The 25,395-nt window shown below is 37.2% G+C and overlaps 1 protein-coding gene across 8 annotated transcripts in view; it reads right to left on the minus strand.

Moving 5' to 3' along the window:
• Window positions 1–25,395, minus strand: part of Ptbp3 (polypyrimidine tract binding protein 3) — an 85,336-nt gene that overhangs the window by 5,643 nt on the left and 54,298 nt on the right. For all 8 annotated transcript variants that reach the window (XM_031377545.1, XM_031377542.1, XM_031377543.1 and 5 more), the window contains 8 exons: window positions 19,133–19,297; window positions 12,060–12,170; window positions 10,696–10,870; window positions 8,074–8,151; window positions 5,536–5,675; window positions 5,269–5,302; window positions 2,556–2,648; window positions 1,211–1,427 (listed from right to left, as the gene is read on the minus strand). In XM_031377545.1, the coding sequence (XP_031233405.1) occupies window positions 1,211–1,427; window positions 2,556–2,648; window positions 5,269–5,302; window positions 5,536–5,675; window positions 8,074–8,151; window positions 10,696–10,870; window positions 12,060–12,170; window positions 19,133–19,297 (1,013 nt within the window). The remainder of the gene's footprint in view (window positions 1–1,210; window positions 1,428–2,555; window positions 2,649–5,268; window positions 5,303–5,535; window positions 5,676–8,073; window positions 8,152–10,695; window positions 10,871–12,059; window positions 12,171–19,132; window positions 19,298–25,395) is intronic.

Consider the following 25,395-nt stretch of genomic DNA (forward strand, 5'->3'; position numbering starts at 1 on the left):
AAAACCAACAACAACAAAAAAACCCACCAACCAAGTAGCCAAACACACATACAAACATATACTTAAAAATAACAGGTCCATTTAGAGGGTCCACAGCAATGAGCTGATACTTTTTGGTTTTCAAGACAGGGTTTCTCTGTGTAGCCCTGGCTTTTGTGGAACTACTCTGTAGACCAGGCTGGCCTTGAACTCAGGGACCCACCTGCTTCTGCCTCTCGAGTGCTGGGATTAAATGTGGGCATTACCACCACTCAGAGAGCTGATATATTTTTAAATTAATATTAATTAAATTTATATTAATTTAATTAGGAATGTTTCTTAAAGTGACTCCTTTAAGAGTTTCTTAAAATGATCCCTCCATTTGTATAATTGGTATGAAGTTTGATTGTACTGCCTAATTTACATGAAAGATTTCCGTCAAACCTGACTGTGCATCAGCAGAAAAACTGATAGTAGTTAATAACTTCAAGTAGTCAGTAGTCAATATTGACTACTTGAAGTTATTATTTTTCTTTACTCATTAGTTCATGTTCTTACAATTATGTTCCAAACTTTACCCATCCATTCCTTTAGTTTTTAAACTGTACACACATAAATACACAAATTCACTCCTACAACTTTTAGCACTATCCCAAGGCTTCCCTTTTCATTAGTAAGTTTAAAATAGACAAAAATTGCTGATTTTTTTTTAATATTAAGGAATAACAATAAACATTTTCTTTGAAGGGTCAGAGACTAAATATCTCATGTGGACTATATAATCTCTGCTGTAAGCACTCAGTTTTCTATGGAATGCCAAAGCAGCAAAGGTACTGTGTGAATTTACATGACATTTACACCTTATGTTATGTTCTCATATCACAGAATTATTCAGTCAAATGTTTAGAAACTGTCTGTATTACCTGAGAGCTGTACTTCTTCTATCAAGCAGTGAACAAATGTTCAGCAAAGCAATACCTGCATATTCTTATTTTTATGCCCTCTTTAAACACAGAAGCAACTAATTAAACTACTTTTTTGAAAATCCTCAAATGCTGGTAATTTCACTTTTAAGGATATGATTAGAAATACAGGATCCTTGCAACATTATGGTACCTAAAAGAAGTTATCAACCAAGATAACTATTAAGTTTAGAAAAGTTTTATAGCTTTTGCTTCTCCTAAACCACATATCATAGATTAATTACCTAAATAGCTTATTAGATACGTACGGAATGTTGGAAAGATGCAGGGTGGCTGACGGAGGGAAGATATTTTGGAAATTCTTTGAGCCAGGCTTTTTAAAGCGATGCAGGGGACTATTGCTGAAGTCCTTGGTCAGACCTTGGTCTTCTTGTCCCTCTCTAGGGAGCTGGACGGCTTGATGTTTGGACAGTGTAGCCCGAAGTACTTTTCCATAGAGCCTCTGACCACTTAGGTGGTTCATTGCTGATGGACAGGAAGAAAATAGGAAAACTTTGAGTACTAAGATTAACATTCTCAAAAAATGTGACTATTTTAAAAATTTTTAGTCATTGTAATCAGTTTGAAGGTTTAAAATTCAAGAGCTCAAGAGGCTGGAGAGATGGCTCACAGGTTAAGAGCACTTGCTGCTTTCCCAGAGAACCCATGTTCAATGCTCAGCTCACACATGCCAACTTCAAATTATCTTTAACTCCAGTTCAAGGGATCCAGTTGCTTCCCTAGCTTCTGCGAGCACCAGGTACACATGTGGTACATAGATAAATATGCAGATAAAATACCCATACACATAAAACTTTATGAACCAAAAGCATTTCAAGAGCTGACAGGAAAATGTATTAGATAAGTTCATTTTATAATAAAAGCAATTAAAAATTAACCTAACCAAACAAAGTGAACTTCTGAGCAGAGTGCCAGGAAGCTACAGGCACGGAACCTAACAAACCCTCAATGAAGGGTTCTAGGACTATAGAGTTTGTCATAAGCAAAGCATTTTGGTAAGACAACTGAGTAGCTATACTTTAATGTCTGGGAAGAACACGTTTTTGTACCGTTATGAGGAAATTTACCAAAACTTTTAAATTACTTGATGGTTCTAGAAAATCCAAGTTAGAAGAAAAATACTCTTTTCTTCTTATACATAATTTTTCAGCTTTTAAAAGAAAAATGAGCCGGGCAGTGGTGGTGCACGTCTTTAATCCCAGCACTTGGGAGGCAGAGGCAGGCAAATTTCTGAGTTCGAGGCCAGCCTGGTCTACAGAGTGAGTTCCAGGACAGCCAGGGCTACACAGAGAAACCCTGTCTCGAAAAACCAAAAAAAAAAAAAAGAAAGAAAACTGAAAACCCATACAAACAAGTGAAAAAAAAAAAATCTATGTTCTAGGTTTAAAGTAAATGGGAGAAAGCCCTGGAGTCCAAGCTGTCAGCACTGACAATGTGTTAAGTGTTTTACATAATGAACATCAGAGCTTCAAATAAAGCAGGTGCAAATGAACCACTTCCATGAGGAAGTGCTGCTGCAAAATTACATCTGTACCAGTTCTACAAAGCTCATTCGGAAGGAATATGCAAAATGGGCATCACCACTGTCAGTACCTAGCTGGGCTTGACTCGCATCCGCCATCTGCACCAAGGCATTTTCTTTCTTGTTAAACATAATCTTCACTCGATGCACATCGCCATACACTCCTAATTAAAGCAAAACACAAAGCACTGAATTTAAATGCCTGGCTGTAATTTTATCCCTGTATCTACACGTTTCTTTTCTACAATTTTATACATACTGTCATAATAAGTTTCACAGCTTTTAACTCTCAATCTGTCCCAGATGTCTCATAAATACATCTAATTGGGTATATTCCCCAATGGATTCAATCCCTGTCACATCTTTCTATTTCTAGTGTTGGGTAACCCTGGCTAAGGATAAATGCACACCATGCACACAATCACTCCTGTCAGATATCAACTTTTGACACCTTTCTTAAAATCTTTCAACCAATCATCAGCACCTTTGGAATTTCTGGCTTTCACAGCTCTCACAACTATCCATTTCTATAGTCATACCTGTCATCGCTATCCTATGGACTCAAGAGCTACCCTAACCCTTCTAGCTCATCTCACCACACCAACTTATGTTTGTTTATTTGTTTATTATTAGTGGTTCCCACAGTCAGTCATCTATCACGAAAGGGAAAATAATTAATTTCAGTGTGGAAAGAAAATAAAGACCAACATGAAAAATTGTATTTTATGAACTTTTACTCCATAAAAATTAAAGACAGGAGGGCCTACCATTTAAGAAAGCCCTTTTTCATCCCATCTCATGTACTATCATAGTCTGCAGTTTCTACAGGAGAGATTATCACTGGTGTCACAAAAGCAGAGGCATTATTGCTACACTTAGAATTCAGTAAGAGATTAGCTACAAATACTTTCAAGGCACACATAGGAAAGGTTACTTTACTAGCATCTAAAGACAACATTGAACCTAGAGATGAATTTTAAAATTTAAAACAAAACAAAGAAAAAAATCAAGTATTCTGAATCACTACTCTTCTCAAAAATGACAGGAAGCTGAAGTAGACATTTTTTAAAAAAATATTAAGTAGAGGCATGGTGGCTCATACCTTTAATCCCAATGTTCAGGAGGCAGAGCCAGGCAGATTTCTCAGTTCAAAGCCAGCCTGGTCTACAGAATGAGTTCAAGAACAGCCAAGGCCACACAGAAACCTCATCTCAAAAAAAACAAAACAGGTGGAAGGAAAGAACTGACTCTAGTGTTGTTCTTTAGCATTCATATGTCTATGTATGCAGTGGCACATGTGTACTCATACATACATCATATATATATATATATATATATATATATATATATGTATATATATAAAAAATAATAAAAAATTTAGTAAGTATCTGAATTCAATATGCAAGCAGATATAGTACCCACTCTTAACAATTGCATCGTATCTCCAATTTCAAACAACAACAAAAACTAAAACTCCACAGTCTCATGCAGTGAAGTACAGTGTAGCATGCCATAACCCTAGCTACTTTGCAGTCCAAGGCAGAAAGATAGTCTGGACTAAACAAAGAGACTCCATTTCCACAGTAGATGCCTTGCCCAACAAGCAAAACGTCCTGGGTTCAATCTCTAGGTCTGAAAAAACAACCAACTATTATTACTTAAAGAATTTGGAAAATAAAATAAAATAAAATAAAATAAAAAGAATTTGGAAATATGCAGCTGCCCTATTTGTTAAACATTTAAATACAACAGTTTTCAAAATGTGCTAATGGAAAAACACAGAAGTTTTCTAGGAAAAGCACATCAAAAACTGAATATATCAGTGCAATAATTAATAAAGTACAGCAAAAATGAAACATTCCATTTGAACTTACTATTTCTAATGGAGAAGGGATGTGTATTATGTTCTTTACATTTAAGTACTGCTCATTTCACTGTTCCCATGTTTGTATGCTCATACTACACATGAGTATAATAAAAGATAGGTATATAAATAATTGATCCTATGAAGCTGGAATACATGTTTAATTATTATGCTTTTAACTGAGAGGGGAAGACTGTTAGAAAGTCTGCAAACGCTTCTTTTCTTCTTTCTCTCTTTTTCTAAGGATAGGGTCTGAATAGGCTGACAAAGGCTGAGGTAAACCTGGTAGCATGGCCCTTGCCTAGCACAGAAGAGGCCCTAGGTCTGCTTCCTAGGACTCTAAAAACAAAACCATACCTGAAAGTCTAAGCAAGACTTTAAGTGATATCTTTTTCCCATTTAGTTATTTATTATTTTAGGGAACTAGTTTTCTTCATGTACTTTAAGTACTTCATGACTCATCATCAGTTGTCAGTCCCAGCTCAATATGCTTGATGCTTGTTTTATACTTTTAGTTGGGCTTCCTCTACCTTCTATAGTCTAGGAAATCTCTCACTGCTATATGTGAAGACATGCAGCCACTATGTCTCCTTGGCTGACTCTTCCTCATCTTTAACAAGTCTTTAGTTACCATTTCTCCTGAGTCAGCTAAGCAAGTACTCCCTGCTTTTGTACTACCACTCACAGTCTTTATTTCCCTAGTTATAATTTTTGCTCTAGCTCCAGTATTAAACATAATACAAAACATATAAAAGTAATGAACAAGTTATTTTTTCTTATTAATTGGTTATTTATTTACATAACATATTCAAGTGCTGTCCCCCTTCCCAGTCTCTACTCTGCAAACAAGTATTTCTAAATGAATAAAATATGCTCATTTCACAACTACAGATAATATTAAAACCAATTAAAAAACTTACCAAATAGGATAAAAAGCCCATGTGGTGTGATAAACTGAAAAGGATAACATGAAATATAACTAAATATAGCACAACTTAAAAACAACTATTTACAATATAATAAAGACAGTTTATTCTGTTACAGCACTATTTATGCTTCTACATATTCTACTGATAATTTTTACTTAAATTCCTTAAACAAACTTAAGCATTGTAACACAAAACTAGACTATATGTTAGGACCCACCATCCCCCTTCCTGAAAGACTTAGACAATTTTTCCACTCACGTCAGGATTGAGGTTGGTGACCAGCAGAACAGAATTCCCTGGCATACCACTTGCCCCAGGAATGGCCATCCTTCCACTGACAGCAGAGGAGGTAAGTGTGAGAGGACCAAGGGCTCCAGGAACAGCTGGGACAGACAGACCTTTTAAAAACACCAACAGTATTTCTTATATTCTAATCATCTGAAGAATAACATTGGATAGGACAGAACTTAAGCCAAGGAAGTAAATATAAAGTGTCCAGATTATCTTAAAGGTTATCCAAGGCCAGCTTCCCATAGTCTACTAGAAGATGAGTGCCTTACTTGTTGACATTATCCATAATTAATACCATTCATACCGTGCTCCACAGAGTAACTGGACTCATTGGTCTTAACAACCAATCAGGAAGCTGGGCAGTGGTGGATATCTGTCTACAGAGTGAGGACCAGGACAGCCAAGGCTACACAGTGAAACCTTGTCTCAACCTTCCACCCTCTGCTCCCCACCACAAAAACCCAGACTTCTAGAGGACCTATTACCTACAACCACTTTTTTATCCAGCACCTTTATGTCAAGTTAAATTTAATTTTCACATTCAAATTTATCAAGGTGGTATACCTTTCAATAGAAGTATCAAAGATGTATGCTGGGTAGTACTACATAATAGCTTACACGGGAAAGTATTTTTTAACCTTGTAAAGTAATAAATTTATCATATTTTGTAACAAAAAAATTAGACTTTTAATGCCCTAGGTATTCTTGAACTACTAAAAAGGCTCATGTACTGACACTGGACTTAAAACAACATTGTCTCATTAGTCCCACTACTTATACCTTTGCTTTAAAAGTACTGAAGGGTATAGAAACCTCTGATTCTATAAAAGGAGGCAATTCTTTATCTTACAATACTGGGAATGAAACCAGGTCCCTGACTACTAGGCAAACACTATCACTATGCTATATCCCAAGCTTCAATTTGTTATTTCAGCTTAACATTCTTTTTCATACTCCTCTGACTACTTTACACCATGTAATTAACTTGCAGTAGAATAGAAATTTATCCTGTTTTGCTCAACAATCTCAGAGGTTTAAGACTGTGCAGATGGCACTCTGCAATTGAATGCCTTTTGGTGGGAATTCAACTTTATATCTCTGGCTGGCCTAGAACTCAGAGATCCTGCTGTCTCGGCCTACTGAGTGCTTCAACTGATAGCATGCACCACCACAACTAGCTTAATTCTTTCCTCCTTCATATGATCTCCTTCTCATGCTGTTCTAATGCAAACTTGCAGTTTTGCTAATGCCTATAGTGGGCTACACATCAATTAAGAGTAGAGCTACCGTGTGTGCTCTACTCAGCCTTACAAGTCTTATCAAATTAAACATTCGTTCATTTTTCTTATCCCCCTTAATGTCTATTATTGTATTTTAAACTACAGTGTGTCTAAACAAAATATCTGAAACAAAGGAAAACAAATCCTTCACTTTCAGATACATAGAAAGTAAACTCCAAGAGGTTCAAAAAGCAAACTCTATACGTTTTTATGTTGTTTTGTTTTGTTTTAGATAACCAGAATAGTCACATAAAGATGTGTTACAATATATTAAACCACCACACAACTAGGACTTAAACTTTATTCTCAAAATCAGTCTTCTTTTCAGTTAGTTCTATTCTGCCCAATAGGGAGACAGTAACTAAAATTTCCAAAATTGAAACATTAAAATATAATAAATGCTAGAAACAAGCTACTCTGAAGTTTAAAATACAGCCATTATACTCACAAATAGTTGAAAATCAGAACTGTTAATATTTAAGATCAGATTCATAGTATACCACTTAATTACAAACCTGTTTACAGAGATAAAACCATAAAGTATATGATTAAAAAAATCATAAAGTATATGATTAAAGCTGGGTGGTGGTGGTGGCATCCCAGCACTTGGGGAAGGCAGAAGTAGACAGATCTCTATGAGTTTATGGCCAGCCAGCTTTACATGGTGATTTCCAGGACAGCCAGGGCTAGTTCCTATTTCTTAACTATTCCAGAAATAATAATTATTCCCAGGAAAAAAGTTGCATCCCCTGAAATAAATGACATTCATACCCTTCATTGGTACTATTTAGAACTCACAAATGGTAAGACATTCTCCAAAGATGTTCAAATTTATGTCTTTACTGGCTATGTTTCCTTCAAATGTGTTGAAGACACAAAGATAAGTAAAACTCAGGTTTGTTCAACACATAGTAAGCTTAGCAACAAAGAAAGAAGCAAGAAGAACATATACCTTATCTAACAACCTGACACAGGCTTAATAGTTTACTAGTTTAATGTAGTTAATTTATAGTTAACTCAGTGATTCAAAACTCACAGTGGAATTACTGGAGTACCCAGTGGAACAGAGAGAACTATTTGTAAATATAAAGATGGTATGCATACAAGTCACTCCATGGTTGTTAGACCTACCTAATGCCTTTAGTTTTAATTGCCCAAATGTGGTGAGCTCCTAGAAAAAAGTTCACTTAAAGATTCACTGCAAACACAACCTGGGAAGACTCACCTGCTGCTTGAGGAAATGCGATGGCTGGGGCAAATCCAGCAGCCCCTGCATATGGAGAGGACATTATACCTGGTGCACCTGTGAAGAAAAAGTTACAATAAATATATTGCCTGCTATATATATGTTATCAACACACTCTGAAATGCCTATGTGAAAATATAAGTGGAACTGAAGGTGGAATCATATAGTTGTTCAGTCAGTAATCCCGAAAGTATAGAAAGCTCCTGCTATCTCCAGAGGCTAACACCTTTCAAATGGGTTCTTGGATGAAACTTAGCTGTTAATGGAGTTTGGACTAGGCTAAGATTCTGGTGCATTTTTTCCCTATATGAAAAGCCATCAAATGCTTGTTAAACTGTACTGTGTTGAAGGAGTACCGGGCTGATGAAAAGAAATAATAAAACTGGACAATGTGATACATGCTTTTAATTCCATTATTGAAACAGGAAGATCATGAACTTAAGAACAGACTGAACTTCACAGTGCCATTCTGTTTAAACAAACCAATATGAGATGAACTATTTGTTATTGAGAATGAAGTATAGAGATTCCCATGCTGAGGATCCTCAGTCATATAATCCAGCAAGTGAACTACGGAGAAGTCCGCAAGGCTTCACCATGATAGCTTAGAGAAGATATCTCTGCAAGTCAAGGAAGTTTGAGTTACACATTATGTAACAGCAAAGCACAGTGAGTGCTCTGTGCATTCTAGACAAGCAATGCCAGCATTTTCTATAGGAAGCCTTGTGGCAGTGTCAATAAAACAGAAGGCAGTTCCAATGGAGGAATCAAGTGCGAGGTGAACAACTATAAGATACACAACTGCAAACACCAAGGCAAATTTAGTAATTATGTTGAATTAACCACTGAGTGGCTACAGATGAAAACTTGAGTAAAAAGGGACAGTAAAACAGTGAGATGAACATGGCTAAAGGGAAAGGAAGAAAAAATATCCTATTAGCAGAAGAGAAAGACAAAGCCTTAGAAATAGAAAAAAGTGATCCTTGGAATCCTGTGGAATACTTCCAAATTAAGTGGAGTCCTTTCGACAGGAGTTACACGAGACTAACTTTCAGATAAGACATAAAACTACTTTTCTCTGACAAATTACATTTAGAATGCAGACATTGTTTTGTATTAGTAACTTATGTTTAGAACAACCTCCCTCTACCCCACCACACACACACATACACAGGGTTTCTCTGTGTAGCCCTGACATTCCTGGATTCGATTTCTAGACCTGGTTGGCCTCGAACTCAAAGATTCACATGCCCCTGCCTTCTGAGTGCTGAGATTAAGGGCATGTACCACCACACCCAGGCTAAAAAAACAATTCTTAACTATATTTTTCAAAGGCCCTCCTCCTTTCCTAACAGAGCATATTAGTTACAAAAGTATATATATTCAACTATTGCATTATTGCAGTAAAACTTGTTCTGAACTTGATAACCAAGTTCTGGCAAGCTTGAATTTGTCCTAATTTCTGTAATTCATTATTGAGTGGTAATGGCAAAGACAAAAACTTTTACATTAAAATAGAATTACAAATTATTTTCTACTTTGTAAAATAGAATTACAAACTAAGCCAATTAGTTGTTTTAATGCTTTAATTTTCTCGCTTAGAAACTGGAGCTAGGTATAACAGCACACTCCTTTAATCCCTGCATTCTGGAGACAGAGGCAGGAGGGTCTCAGTGAGTTCGAGGATAGACAGGGCTATAGAGAAACAAACAAAAGATGATTATTAATACTACCATAGGCACCAACAATATTAGCAGAGGAAAATAAATCATAAGACTATTAAACCTCATTTTTTAGAAGTATAAAACTAAAAAAGTAGCACACATTAATCTAATGACACTTGTAAAGTAGCCATTTTTTTTTTTTTTTTGGCCTTTACATAAAGGTTTGTTGTATTTTTTTTAAAAAAATCTGTTGTTGTTTGAGACATGGTCTCTAATGTAGCCCTGGATGTCTTAGAACTCTCTATGTAGACCAGGCTGGCCTCCAACTCAGACATCCTAAAGGTTTACTTTAAATAAAAGAGGCAAGCTCTTCAAACCCACTTTTGCAGAGATAATTTGAAAGGCAAATATTTTCAAGGGGTTTATTTAATATAAAACATTAATATTCATATAGCCTAAGCAAAGATAAAAGTTCTATTGTTAAAGTAGTATAACACAATAAAATTAGCTTTCTTTGAATAAAGGAAAGACACTGCTAATTTAGGACACTGATTTAGAAGTTACCATTACTTTAAAAGAAAAAATGATTTTTCTCAAGAGCACTTAATGTCAAAATTCTGTTTAGAAATCTGCACATTTAGAATTTTTTAAATAGTAATTTAAAAATTACCATTAAAATAATTATTTTAAAACAAATAAATAGCTTTGGGGTAATACTAATGTGTTAATGTTAGAAAAATAAGTTGGAACATAATTTCAGGCTTCTATGTGTTTTGTAAACTAACAGAACTACCTTATATTAGGGCTTAACTTAAGGGCATATTTGTTCCACGACTTCCTTTAGAAATCCAGAAAGAATCTAAGAAGGCTGATAAAAAACAAGTGGAACTTATAACTTCAGAAGAGTTGCTCTGTGACTAAAGAAGGAACAACTCACCAAAAGCAGCAGCCATAGGAGGTTCAAGAGATGGCTGGCCATCACCAGTAGGAAGGTCTAAGCGAGTGAAGTCTCTGCTCTTGTCATTATTGTATTTCACATTAAGGCTGGTGAGCTTGGAGAAGTCAATACGGAGAGTGCAGCACGCATTGTAGATATTCTGACCATCCAGAGCCTAAAGTAGATGAGAAAGACCACTGACAAACTGGGGGGCCTCTTACCCGAGACAGTGCAATCCAGCAGTAAGCAGAGTGCAAAGGCCAAGAGCCCAAGAACTACCTTTACTTTTGCTGTCTGAAGTGGTGAGATCAAATGAAGAAAATATGCAAAGGCTTGGAAAACTACTGTAGAATAGTATAGAAACATTATTATTATGATTATTTTGCCCACAATGTATGTTTAAATATGTTCATTTCATACTTTGATTTTATTTTAGTATAATTTATGTTAGTGAATATATTAATAATCACTGTAGATAGTACAGTATGTTAGTCATAATACATAAAATATTAACTGCCATATTTTATTTCTTTTGTACTTGCTTTTTTGAATAAGGAACAAAGGAAGTCACCTGGAACCAAAGATCAGTAATCCTTCCCTTCCTAAGGATAAAATGTGCGGGTGGGCTACCTGGCTACTCCCTACTTTCACAAATAATCAAATATACAAAAAAAAGACACAGAAACCAAAGAATATGACAACTGTATGATACATAAACATAATATAAAAACCCCCATGAAGCTAGCAAGGCTGTATTCTTCAAACTGTATGAAAAACAAAAGTATGTTCAACTTGAGTCTCTATATCTAAACCAATATGAAGCAGAATTAACATTAATGACAGCTCTCTTGGAGAACGCACGTATCTAATGCAACCAAATGTGTCACCTTGTCTCATTAAAACAAAATCATAGACTCATGCACTTAAAAAAAAAAATACAGGTTGACACCAGCATATTTCTTAGTTTTCTATCAACTCAGCTAAATAACAATGAGAGCTGAATGTGGTTACAAAAGTAGTGAAATCAGTGTCTGGCTGATTGAAAACAAGAAAATGAAAGCACACAGTCAAACATCTACTCATCAGTCAGACTGCACCAGGAACACTATATGTATGCACAGATTTAACCATGACAGACAGAGCAATTTGTCTCGGTGATCTGAGAGCTGGTAGACTGCAGGTGCTTCCCATGGACAACCAGTATGCTTCAGCTTAGAAGAAAGAACAGAAGAAACCAACAGTTTTCAACAGTCAGAGATCACATGTAATTAGGCACAAGATAAACCAGGGCAAGTGAGAGAGGATGGCTCCTTCAGATGTCTCTAAGAAAATGACTAAGAATGGAAGATGCAAAGTATAATCACCATTTTGGCATACTGTGCATTCACTGGGTCGGCATACTGAAGCAAAGCTTGAAACTGATTATTCTTTGTGAAGGTGATAATCTTCAACACCGTGCCAAATTTAGAAAATATCTGGAAAAAAGAGTTCATATTTAATCTAAGGGAAAATGTTAAGCTAATGTACCTGTATAAATACATCTTGTTTATGAATCTTATTTTGCTTTTCTGGGTTTCAGTTTTGATTTTTTTGAAGCAGATCACCATGTAAGCTAGACTGATTCCTGCCTCTACCTTTCTAGTACTGGATTACAGGCATCTATTACATTACATGTTGACTTTTGAATTACACCACTGAATTGACTTTTGGGGGGGGTTGTTTGAAGCCCGTTAATATATAAAATGTAAACAATTTTCCCTATTAAAATTTCTGGTACAAAATGTCTTAAACCAAGCCTAAAATGCTATTATTTCAATGCCTACACATGTTACTGGCACATCACAGGTACTCAAACATCTAACCAATTTTATATACTATGTACAAATGGTACAATTCTAAAACAAAATGTAGTAACAGTAATTAACTAATAGTTCGATATAATGATGTTCACAAGTGTATGAATTGAAACAAGAAGTCAAATGAGTCAATGATTTCATCCTTCTAAGTCATCAGCTACTTCTGAAGGCTTCTATAAGCTGATACAAGATGTTCAAACAAAGGCTTATTCAACTAATTCAATAATTATAAGGCACTTTTCTAAGTACTGGCAAAAAAAAAGGAGCAACAAAATGTTTTGCTTTATTAAGGCAATAAATAGGCAAAGGATACCATAACAAAAGTATTATAAGAAAAATAAGGCCGGACGGTAGTGGCGCACGCTTTTAATCCCAGCACTTGGGAGGCAGAGGCAGGTGGATTTCTGAGTTCAGAGCCAGCCTGGTCTACAGAATGAGGGAGTTCCAGGATAGCCAGGGCTACACAGAGAAACCTTGTCTCAAAAAACCAAAAACCAAAAACCAAAAACCAAAAAAAAAAAAAAAAGAGAGAGAGAGAGAGAGAAAAGAAAAATAATAAGAGGAGAGACAACTGAGATTAAATGGAGTCCTAATGAGAGAGTTAGAAGGTAGTTAAGGTCAGTCTTGCTGAAATGTCCTCTGTTACGAGAAAAAAAAAAGCTAGGTCTGGGGTACATGCCTTTAATCCCAGCTCTTGAAAGACAGAGAAAGGTAATCTCTGTGAATTAAAGATTGAGGTCAGTCTCAAAAAATAAGTAAACAAAATAAAAAGGAGGAATAAACAAAAATATAGGGGAATATCTGAAGTTACCAATGCTCAATTACTTTTATGTTTTCCAGGGTAAGGGCCAAACTCATTCCAGAGATCCAGCTGCCTCTGTCGCCCAAGAGCTGGGAATTAATGTTTTGCTTGCTGCTATATAGCACTGTGCACCTGGTTTCCACAGAGGCCAGAAGAACATGTGAGATCTCCTAAACTAGAGTAACACAGTTGGCCGCTCCCTCACTCTCTGTGGATGCCAGGAATCAAATCTAGGTTCTGTGGAAGAGCTGCCAGTACTCATGACAGCTGAGCTATTTCTCCAGCCCTCTATGTGTTTTTGGAGGCTGTTTCAGGCTGAGGAGGAAAGATTCACCCTGAATGTGGGCAGCACCATCCCCTCTTGAACTGAATAAAAAGAAACAAAGGAGGAAACCAGCTTAGCACCTAGTTTATTCTCTGCCTCCTGAGGACACAATATGACCAGTTGAGTGGGCCCCTGCAATCACTGCAAAGTCATACTGACTGCTTTGCTTTCTCTGCCTTGATGCTCTTGAACCTTTATGCTATGAGTCAAAAATAACCCTTCCTTAAATTGCTTTTGTATTCTGTTACAGTATTGAGAAAAATAATTAACACACCAAGATTATTGAACAGCATCAGAGCAAGATTCAAACCAACTCCAGCTCCTGTAACATTAACCACACTATCTCTTGGATAATGTGGTAGTTTGAATCAGAATGACCTTGATAGGCTAATACTATTTGAAAGGTGTCACTGGGGGTGGGTTTACAGGTGTCAAAAGCCATGCCATGCCATGCACAGAGTTTCTCTTTGCCTAAAGTTCAGGATGTAGCTCTCAGCTACTGCTTCAACACCTGCTTGCCTGCCACCATCCCCTACCCCCAATGCCATGAAAATAACAGTGTCTCTTCACAACAACGTAACAAAGACTAAGGCAGAGAGGGATGAATGAGGTACAGTGTTGAGGGAGAGGACTTAAAGTAACTGAAGGAAGACTCCTAAAGGAGGAAGCATTTGAGCCAGACATCAGCCTGACTTTGTAGGTTAAGGAGTATCCCAAACCCAGGAAACACAAAGAGAAGTAAAGATAGGGTTAACCTGGAGGACAGAGAACAGAGAGATAGACGGGGCACCAGAAAGCTCAAGTGTTACAGGGAAGAATGCTGGGAACTAAGGATGAGGAATGGGCGAAACATTTGTCTGTGGGGCCTACGGGCTATGGTTAAAGATTTTTCTTTTTCGAACTGCACTGGGAAGAACTAAACAATGACTTCTGTAACTAAAGAATGAGAGTATTAATCCAACTGATGGTACTGAGAATTGAAAATAGTCCTGCCCACCCAGGTCTCTAGGAACTTTTATATGAGAAAGAAAGTCTGTTAGTTTCCAGGAAAAGGTAACTAGACTGCTAGGCATGACCTAATGACACTGAGTAACACACCTGCTAGGTGGTGGCAGTGTTGACTCACAGGTTTAAAAATATCTTTTATAAGAATATAAATTACCACAGCATTACAGAAGCAAATGCAAACACTCTGCCGATGGGTCATATAGGTTATTATCTTTGTGAAATAAACAAAATAAAAACTAGTTACAATTCAAGCCTCCAGTGCTTTGACTGTTAAATGCTACTTTGTGCAATAAACAGAAAATAAATTTAACAGAACAATGCAACCAATCATTGAACTACTGAACCACTTTTAGGGAAGGACAAGGGTGTCTACAAACACCACTGATAAAGTATCTAGGAAATGCTTTACAGTAGCTAAATGCTTTACCTACTTTCAAACTGGTACTCTGATAATTATTGAAAAGAATAAAGTAGTCCTACTAACTAGTATATTTAGAATTGACATGCACAGCAAAGAACATTGGAAGTAAGTCTGAGTCCCATCATAACTCATATGATAATGGGCAAGTAAAACGATGTCTAAGAGCTCTAGATTGTTTATAATTCTTGAGTTCAGATACATTTCAGTTTTGTACACACACACACACACACACCCTCTACTACTCTTCATTTAGTCATATAGATCCAAAGGCACGTGTGGTGCTTTGAATTAGCATGCCCTCAATAGGCTCAAATGTATCAGGGAGAGGAGTATTGGAGTGACAGACCTAACCATGCTTGATTTTTTTTTTTTTTTTTTTTTTTGGAGAAACATGAAAGACTTTGGGATTTTGAATTAGAAAAGTAATTGGACACTATGGGCAGAGCTTAATAGACCATGCTGGTAGAAGCTTGAAAGACAATATGCTGAAAGCTGTGAGGACTGTGGAGGCCTGGCTTAAGATGTTTCTGGGAGTGAATAATATTTTTTTAAAAGTTTTATTTTATATATATTTACACACACACACACACACACACACATATATGATGAGTAAGTACACTGTAGCTGTCTTTAGACACACCAGAAAAGGGCATTGAATCCCATTACAGATGGTTTGAGCCACCATGTGGTTGCTGGGAATTGAAATCAGGACCTTTGGAAGAGTAGGCAGTGCTCTTAACCACTGAATCGTCTCTCCAGCCCCGAGGGTGAATAATATTAGCAGCTGGGCTGGAAACCATTTTTTTGTGGTATTTTTTGCTGCTTTCTACCCTTGTCCTAAGAATTTGCCTAGAACTTAATTTAAAAGTAACAGACTAATTTCTGTAGTGGAGGAAATTTCAAGACAGCCTAGTATTGACTCTGCCATGTAGTTCTTAGTAATCACACTTATGCAGATCTACAATGAATAGGAGTAATAAGGAAAAAAGAAGTACAAGATGACAAGAGCCCCAGAAAAGGAGCCAAGGCTTCTGCTGAAAGAGGTAAGATTAAGGGGAGGCCAGCCCTGAAATGGAATAGAGAGAGGTGCTCTCCCGAAATGCTTCCACCCACCAGGCTACCAACTTATATAAAGAAAAGGCATTAGGAATTTTCTGCTTTGGGAAAAAAACAAAGAAATCTGCTGCAAATGTGGTTCAAGGAGGCCAGGATCCATCCCAAAGCAAGCAGTGTCATCCAAGTGGTTCTGACTTTAGGGTCATGAAAGACACAATGATAAAGATGTCATGAAATCTCTCCCAGAGTATAGGAGAACCACTTATGCCAGGCATGTCCCTACACAAAGGCCCTAAGAGGACAAACATCTTGGACTGCAATGGAGATGCCAAGATATTAAATACATCAGAGATATGAGGTTATCTACCAAGGAGAACTGTACATGGGGAATGAAACCAGCCAAAGGAAGAGCTGTATCTTGCAGGCAGCAGAGTTGGAGGGATGGAGTCATCTAAGCCCTTTTGACATTAGAGATAGAGCTATAGGGTTTAGAATTTGCCCTGCTGAGTTCCAGTCTTACTTTGGTTCAGTATTTCCTTACTATGCCTCCATTCCTTAATTTTAGAATGGTAATGTATGGTCTGTGCCACTATATAATTTGCTTTTTGATTATACAGGGGATTACAATTAGGGACTTCCTTGAGTTTTAAAAGGGACTTTGAACTTTGGACTTTTAAACACTGTGGTTCAAAGTAGCAAGGATCTACCCAAAGCAGGCAGCTACCACACAGTGCCGAGCCCCAGTGGTTCTCCTTAACTGTAGATGATTCCACAATCCCTTTACTCATGTGTCCTTCATAATGCTAAAGCCAGAAGCACATAGATGACACGGCCATATTCAGATGCTTGCTTGGGACAAGGCCTGGCCCCCTTAAGCCATATGAGACTGAAAGATTAGGAGGACTTTTCAAAGTAGATGAAATGATTTTACATTTTAATAATGCTGTAAGTCTACAGTGGCGATGGAGATGCCATGGAGGGTTGAATGAGAATGGTTCCCCAAAGGCTCATGTTTGAATACTTGGTCCCAAGTTGGTAGAACTGTTTGGGAAGGATTAGGAGATATGGCCTTAAGTATGTTCAGTTTTACCCACTAGAAAATTGTGTAATTAAGGGACTTTCCAATTTGTAAATTTTAAATACTACTAGCCCTAATTTAGTGAACTATCTTTGATAAGACAGTTTAGATGCAGTAACGAATGACTAAAAAGATTATACTGGATTACAAGTGATTATCTAACACAATGCATATCACATATGCATCTATATACTGAAGTTTACTATATATCTTCCCTTCAGAATTAAAAAAAGTATTTATGTATATGTATGCCTGTGCATGCACACACACATTTGTGGGTTCACCAGTACAAGTGGGAAAGTTAGAGGAAAACTTTCCGAAGTTGGATCTCTTCTTCTGGCATATGGATCCCAGGGACTAATGTCAACTGGGCTAAGAGCCAAGTGTTCTTCTTACCTGCTGAGCTATCTCACTGGCTCCCACCTCAGAATTTTAAACTGAAAATATTCAAATATAACAAGGGACAAAAATTAAATAAATTAGTTGTAATCTTTGTTGACATAATTTTTGAAGAAACTATAATTATCTAGATTTTATCAATGATATTATACTTTCTTCAATTTTCTCATGCTTAGCTATTAAAAAAAATTAAGCCTGTAATCTTAACACTCAGGAGATGGGCCCTCATAGGCTCAAATATTTAAATGTTTAGTCACTAGGGAGTGTAATTCTTTCATAGGATTAGAAGGATTTTGAGGTATGGCCTTGTTGGAAAAAGTGTGTTCATCACTGGAAGTGAGCTTCAGGGTTCCAAAAGCCCACGCCATTCCCAATCTCTCTTTGCTTGTGGCAGGATATAGCTCCCAGCTATTTCTGCAGCACCACTCCTGCCTCCTGCCATGTTCCCTGCCACGACAATGAATAAGTCTCTGAAACTGTAAGCAACCCCCAATTAAATGTTTTCTTTTGTACAAATTGCTTTTCACAGCACTAAAGCAATGGCAAAGATAGATTTGACATGGGGTTTTGCTATGAGCAAGACTTGATTTTGTAGAAATCCTCCTGTTTCAGCCTCTCAAGTGCTATGATTATAAGCGTGCTATTAAACCTGGCTAAAATTAGATTTTCTTACCCACCATGTTCCCTCCAGTGTTTGATATTATTATCATAATTACTGGTATTAGTGATTGAACATAACTCATGCATGAAAGTTCTTCATACCACATGCTCTAACACCACTCAGCTGCACCCCAGGCCTTCGAGTTAGCACTTTAATGCTAGTACTTGTGAGACAGAGGCAGGCAGATCTCTGAGTTCTAGACCAGTCTGGTCTACACAGCGAGTTGCAGAACAGTAGTTCATAGGTCTTAAAAACACAAAATTTAGAAAAGGGAGGATGTCAAAAAAAAAACACCTGATACAATTTCTTTTATGAAATCAGGATGTTAAATTTTTTCCTAGGGCTGGTGAGATGGCTCAGTGATTAAGAGCACTGACTGCTCTTCCAAAGGTCCTGAGTTCAAATCCCAGCAACCACATGGTGGCTCACAACCATCCGTAATGAGATCTGACGCCCTCTTCTGGTGTGTTTGGAGACAGCTACAGTCTACTTACATATAGTAAATAAATCTTTAAAAAAATTCCTATTATATAAGCAAATAATGGAAAGACAATATCAATCAAATCAGTAAAGAACAATTTTTTTCCTTTTTTTTCCTTTTGAGACAGGGTGTGTATGTGTGCGTGCGTGCGTGCATAGCTCTGGTTATCCTGGAGCTCGATTTGTAGATTAGGCTGGCCTTGAATTCACAGAGATTCATCTGTTACTCCCTCTCAAGTGCTGGGATTAAAGTTGTATGCCATCATATCCAACTTACAAAACAAACAAATAACTATCAAAAGTTAGGAAAAACCATATTTATTCAGCGCTTCAGAAGAGTTTGTTCCTTACCTGATGGAGAACTTCCAGAGTGACAGGGTAAAATAGGTTTTCAATAATTATCCGGAGCACAGGGCTCTGCCCAGGTAGCAATGTGCCTTCATTGGAAGTAGCTCCAGGAAGGGACAGGTTTCCTGACTGGACTGCACTGACAGCCTGCAGTGCAGCTTGGGCTCTCTAGAAAACAAGACAAAAAAGAAAAAAGAAAAATGAACACTCTTGATCACAGAAGCAGTGCACACACTGAAGCTCACACGACATAATACAAACTCCTGGATACATATCTGGATGAACATTTCAAGTCTGCTATGTTTAGGAGCCAAGTTTTCTGTTTGGTTGGTTCCTTTCCTTTCCGTCTTTCTTTAAGAAGGGGCTCAGGAGATGGTTCAATCAATAAAGTGCTTGTTGTGTAAGCACGAGGACCTGAGTTTGTTCCTTAAAATCTACGTGAAAAAGTTGGGAGCAGTGGTATACATATGCTTTTAGTCCCAGCACTATTAGGTTGGGGGGTGAGTAGTTTCTTTGTGTGGTCTTGACTGTCTTGCAACTCACTTTGTAGATCAGTCTAGCCACAAACACACAGAGACCTACTACTGCCTCTGCTTCCTGAGTGCTGGGATTAAAGGCATGCATTACTACTTGACAATTCAAGTCTAAAGCTTTTAGATAGTCTTAAGTGTAAATGTGACTGGTGTCAGTAGGGAAAGCAGGCCATCAGTAGAAATAGGCCTCCTCGAAAAACCAAACCAAGCCAAACCAAACCAAAAAAAAAAAAAAAAAAAAAAAAAAGTAGGCCTCCCTGCCAGGAATCATCATGAACAAGCTGAGGAGCACAACCACAGGCCAGAGCTGCGTTGCAAAGGGAAGTCTGAACCCAGACAAGGAAAAGAAGATATTTATGGTGTGTTTCTGTTTGGGAGGTAGAGGGCTTCAGTGATAGATATCACCTGAAGACCATGAGAAGAGTCAGATGAAGATAGGTGGGGCAGCTGGCTGAGAATGCTAGCCCAAGAAGTTAGAAGGAAAGCCATAATGATACGGGTAGCCAATGTCATGAGACAGCCTAAGAAGGGTGAAGAGGTGAAGGGGTGGGCAAGCAATGAACCAGTATGTTGACTTTAGAGTGTGATCAGGCTAACCTGTCATTCAGGTAACCTGTAAAAGGTGTTAAGTGTACAAACAAGCACCTAATATATTTCTACTAAAGTGAAACAAGGTGTTCTAAAAAAGTAGCTGGTTCAGAACTGTGGCAAGAAAAACAGAAGGTGAGTATGAAGTAATTTTAGTTTTGTGGTATTTTTCTTGTATTTTCCAGAATACGAAAATTACTGAAACAAAAAAAGCTGAATAAGGGGCTACTACTGGCCCAATCTGAGAATTTTGAACATCAAAGGTAATATATAAAGTAACCAGGAATTCCTAAGTCCATAATGCTAACAACTGACAGCTCATAAAGAACAGCACTTATGATAAATCCAAATGTACAAGATATTATTTCTTCCCCCTTTTAAGTAAAGGTGGGCCCTCCATATCTGTAGGTATATCTAAACATGGATGGAAAAATTTCTGTCTATGCTAATGGTTCTCAACCCGTGGGTTATGACCCTTTTGGGGGTTGAGTGACCCTTTCACAAAGGACTCCTAAGGCTATCTACATAACAGACGTTTACATTATAATTCACAACAGTAACAAAATTACGGTTACAAAGTAGCAACAAAATAATTTTATAGTGGGGGGGTCACTAAAACATGAGTAAGTGTATTAAGGGGTCATATTAGGAAAGCTGAGAACTACTGATCTATACTGAACATGCAAACACCCCTTTTACTTGTCATTATTCCTTAAACAAAAAAAATATATAACAACTTTGGAGATTTTGTTGAAACTAGGTCTCTCTATTACATAGCTAAGTCTGGATTAGAACTTGTCCTCCCTCCTGAGTGCTGAGGTTTACAAGGGTATGTCACCACATCTGGCACTATTACAACTATTTGCATAGCCTCTGTGTTTCATTAGATATTATAAATAATCTACAGGGTATTTAAAGTATACACAATAGTGTGCTTATGGTATGTACAGCTATTACATCATTTTACAAAAGTACCTTTAGTATCCTTGAATTTTAGAACAGGGATCCAAGAACCAACCAACCAAACTACTACACTCCCCAATGGGTAAGAGGAGAGAGGTTTCCTTCTTCCATAGTACAGAAGCCTGGTAAACATGACTGTATCAGTTCTACATGTATTTGTCAAAGATATCTATTCTGAATTGAATCATGAGGAAATTTCAGACCAGCACACGTTGAAGGACATTATAGAAAAAAAAATTGCTTTTCATTTTCACTGATGTTAAGGACATCAGTTAAAAGAAAGGCAGAATTTGTCCAAAATGACTAAAAGGATATAACCAAAAACAGAACATACACATGAATCTAACTATATCATTTTGCTACATGCAAGTATTAACGGAACAATTAGCAAAATATGAGTGGGATCTATAGATGAAAAAGGAGGTATGTATATATGTATGTATGTATCAATATTTTGTTTGGTTTTTTTCAAGATAGGGTTTCTTTGTATAGCCCTGGGTTGTCTTGGAACTCACTCTGTAGACCAGGCTGTCCTCGAACTCAGAAATTCACCTGCCTCTGCCTCCCAAGTGCTGAGATCAAAGGTATGCGCCACTACTGCCCATCTGAGAATTTTTTTTTTTTTTTGCTTTTACAAGACAGTGTTTCTCTGTGTAGCCCTTGCTGTCCTGGAACTCACTCTGTAGACCAGGCTGGCCTCAAACTCAGAAATCCAGCTGCCTCTGCCTCCCAAGTGCTGGGATTAAAGGTGTGCGCCACTACCACCTGGACCGAAAATCTTTTTTTAATATACAAAGTATTTCACAAATGTGCACGTGTGCACAGGCCACATTAATCTCTGTGTTCATTCCAGTGTTGGTATACGAGATGAAGAAAATATAATCCTTTTCAAGATATTAGTTAGTCTATAAACATTTTAATAGTGGTTTTATGTTAACACATTTTTTACATATCATATAATATAAAACAACCCAATGTTCAGTTCCCAAGGCAACATCACCTTTAAAAAACAGTATGTGAATTAAAAGAACATTTTGTTTGTATCATTACTTCTCAAAACTATTCTCTATAGCCAACACTGTAGCGTGTCTGCTTTAAACATGGCACTCTACCTCATATACTTCACTCTGAGCTTCTCAGTAAGATTTTATTAGAAAATGAGGATGGGGGGCTGGCGAGATGGCTCAGTGTTAAGAGTACTGACTGCTCTTCCGAAGGTCCTGAGTTCGGATCCCAGCAACAACATAGTGGCTCACAACCACCCGTAATGAGATCTGACGTCCTCTTGTGGTGTGTCTGAAGACAGCTACAGTGAATTACGCTGGAGTGAGCGGGGCAAGAGTGAGCAGGGCAGGAGTGAGTGGGGCAGAGCAGAGTGAGCGGGGCCAGCAGAAGTCCTGAGTTCAATTCCCAGCAGCCACACACATGATGGCTCATGGCCATCTGTACAGCTACAGTGTACTCATACACATAAAATAAATAAGATAAATCTTTTATAAAAATGAGGATGGTACTGCTTTTACAGGTTTGAAAACCAACTTAGACTTCCATTTGAAACTTTAATTGGTGTGTACGAGGTAGGTGATGCCAATCAAAACAAGATTCAGGCTTAGAATTAAATGTGAACTATTCTACACACTCCACAAATTAAGGAGTAAAAGATACTAATTAGTGCTATCATACAACCAACAAATTCCTGTGATAAAGCCTACATTTTACCCCGTTCAATAGGACAGCTAGCTGGGTGATGGCAGTGGTGGCTCAAGCCGTTAATCGTAGCAGACAGATCTCTGTGATTTTGAGGCCAGCCTATTCTACAGAGTTCCACAACAGCCAAGGATACACAGAAAAAAACCTGTCTTGTAAAACAAAACAAACAAACAAAAAAACCAAAAAAACCTGTCTTGTAAAACAAAACAAACAAACAAAAAAACCAAAACTACCCATACAACAGCTATCAGACACAGTAATTGGGTAGCTGGATTTTGTAATTAAACATCGTCACTTCTTCTGCATTGGGTGTTAACAGTCTACAGTATCTAAAGCAAAGACATATGAGCATTCCTCTCACGTTAAAATGATTTAGTATCAAAAGCAACTAAAAACAAATTTGTTTTCACTTCTTTACTTCATGTCAATAATTGCTCTATTAATTTTAATTCTATCACGTAGTTGCTGCTGCTAGTTTTGCTGTTATTGTTCCTTCTTCACTTTCTCTCTTTTTCAAAATAAGAGACTTAATAGTGCGTACTGTCATCTTCACTGCACAGCGTTCAGTATAGTCAGTGCTGGTGCTCACAATCTTTCTAAATAACTGGCAAAAAAGTGATTATTTGCTTTTAAAGTGGGGTGCAGTGGTGCACACCTGTAATACCAGCACCGAAAAAGTTTAAGAGCTGGAGGGTGGGGGGCGGAAGGAGGGAAAGGAAGGGTAGAAAAAAGCTTTTGAAAATAAAAGTACAGGGGGGGGACCTGAAAATATGGTAAGCATATTTTATTTTATTTATTCTATTTATTCTGTTTATTTATTTATTTATTTTTGGTTTTTTTCGAGACAGGGTTTCTCTGTGTATCTCTGGTTGTCCTGGAACTCACTCTGTAGACCAGGCTAGCCTCGAACTCAGAAATCTGCCTGCCTCTGCCTCCCAAGTGCTGGGATTAAAGACATAAGCCACCACTGCCCAGCAAGCATATTTTATAATTATAAGATTTTGAGCATTTTGTATTGAGACAGGGTTTCATGGTGTAGCCAAGGGCAATTCTGAACTAAAATCCTATTGCCTCAGCCTTTCTAATGCTGGGACTATAAATATACAGTACTATGACACCAAGTTCTTAGGTAACAATTTTTAACTAAGCAAAAACATTTAAGAAAAACAATGTTTGAAGATGAAAATGCATTTGATGCTTAAAATTATGGTGCACTAAAATTACTACTGTGGGAGATGATTTTTAGACACTTAAGACAATACTAGAATGATTATACTATTAATAAGGGAAAATGGAAACGGTATAATCAAGCAAGCACAAGGACTTTAATAAGTTAGAGTGGGGAGATATAGTTGCTATAAAACGTAAATGTACCCAGGGAGCATGGTGGCACCGACTTGTGATCCCAGCACTAACAAGTAATAAAGGAGGAAATGAGGAGAAGGACAGCCTGTGCTACCAAGTGAGCTCAACCTAACTTGAGCATCATAGTGAGTCTCTACCTTAATAAATAAAGCGCAAAAGGGTACCTGTATGATTTGAAGAACACATTTCTAAGGTCAAGAATATAGAAACTAGAATAGAGTAAATATGCTGGTCTTCAGTATTCATTTTAATAATTGTTTAGAGAACATTTTAAAGGTAAAATCTTACAAAGTCATTTTTGCAAATTCATAAACTACTAACAAGGTCAAGAAAACTCCAAAGTAAAAAGTTTTCAAATGCTGAACCACACAATACAATTATATTTAGTAACTAAAGTTCTCCAGTAAAGCAAGAAGGTAACATTACTTCACATGGACTTGACCTTTGACAACTGTGTCCAGAGCAGAGAGTCACATGCTTGATTTGGGGTATCTTGATGCTCAGAAAAAAGGGGGGAAGGGGGTGTGGTCTATCTGATTCCTTGGCTTTCAAAAATGAGGCATTTATATATATGTAAACAGGTACTTTCTATTTTGACTTATGTCTGGTGTAGGGTTTGGAATAAAAAAGTGTTGGGATGAAATCAAGGCTATCTAAGAATAAACTAGGCCACTGGGTGACTGTGGTTGCCTAGCAACTGGGATTTCTCACAGTTTCCCTTTGGCATAATCCAATCTCTATGTTTTTAATAAATTATCTTTTGTTCTAGCAATTTATACTAACATACTTAGGAATAAAACTACTGTGAAAACTGTATGAATTACATGGAAAAATGTTTAAATTCTACTGAAAAACTTAATAGAAAAACAAAACAGAACTTCTGGTACTAAAGATTCAGGGACAACTATGTTAATTATTTGCTGCAGAACAATGTCCGTAATATATTACAGAGTAAAAACAAACACACTTGACATACCAGTATTTCATCTGTATACAGTTACACATACAGCACAACAGAAGATTTCACAGATTAGCACCAATAATCAGTTATTTCTGGTCAAACAGATGCTTGCATTTTTCTTCATATTTTTCTAAATTGCCTGAATG

Source organism: Mastomys coucha, unplaced genomic scaffold (genome assembly GCF_008632895.1).
Source record: "Mastomys coucha isolate ucsf_1 unplaced genomic scaffold, UCSF_Mcou_1 pScaffold18, whole genome shotgun sequence".
Taxonomy (NCBI): domain Eukaryota; kingdom Metazoa; phylum Chordata; class Mammalia; order Rodentia; family Muridae; genus Mastomys; species Mastomys coucha.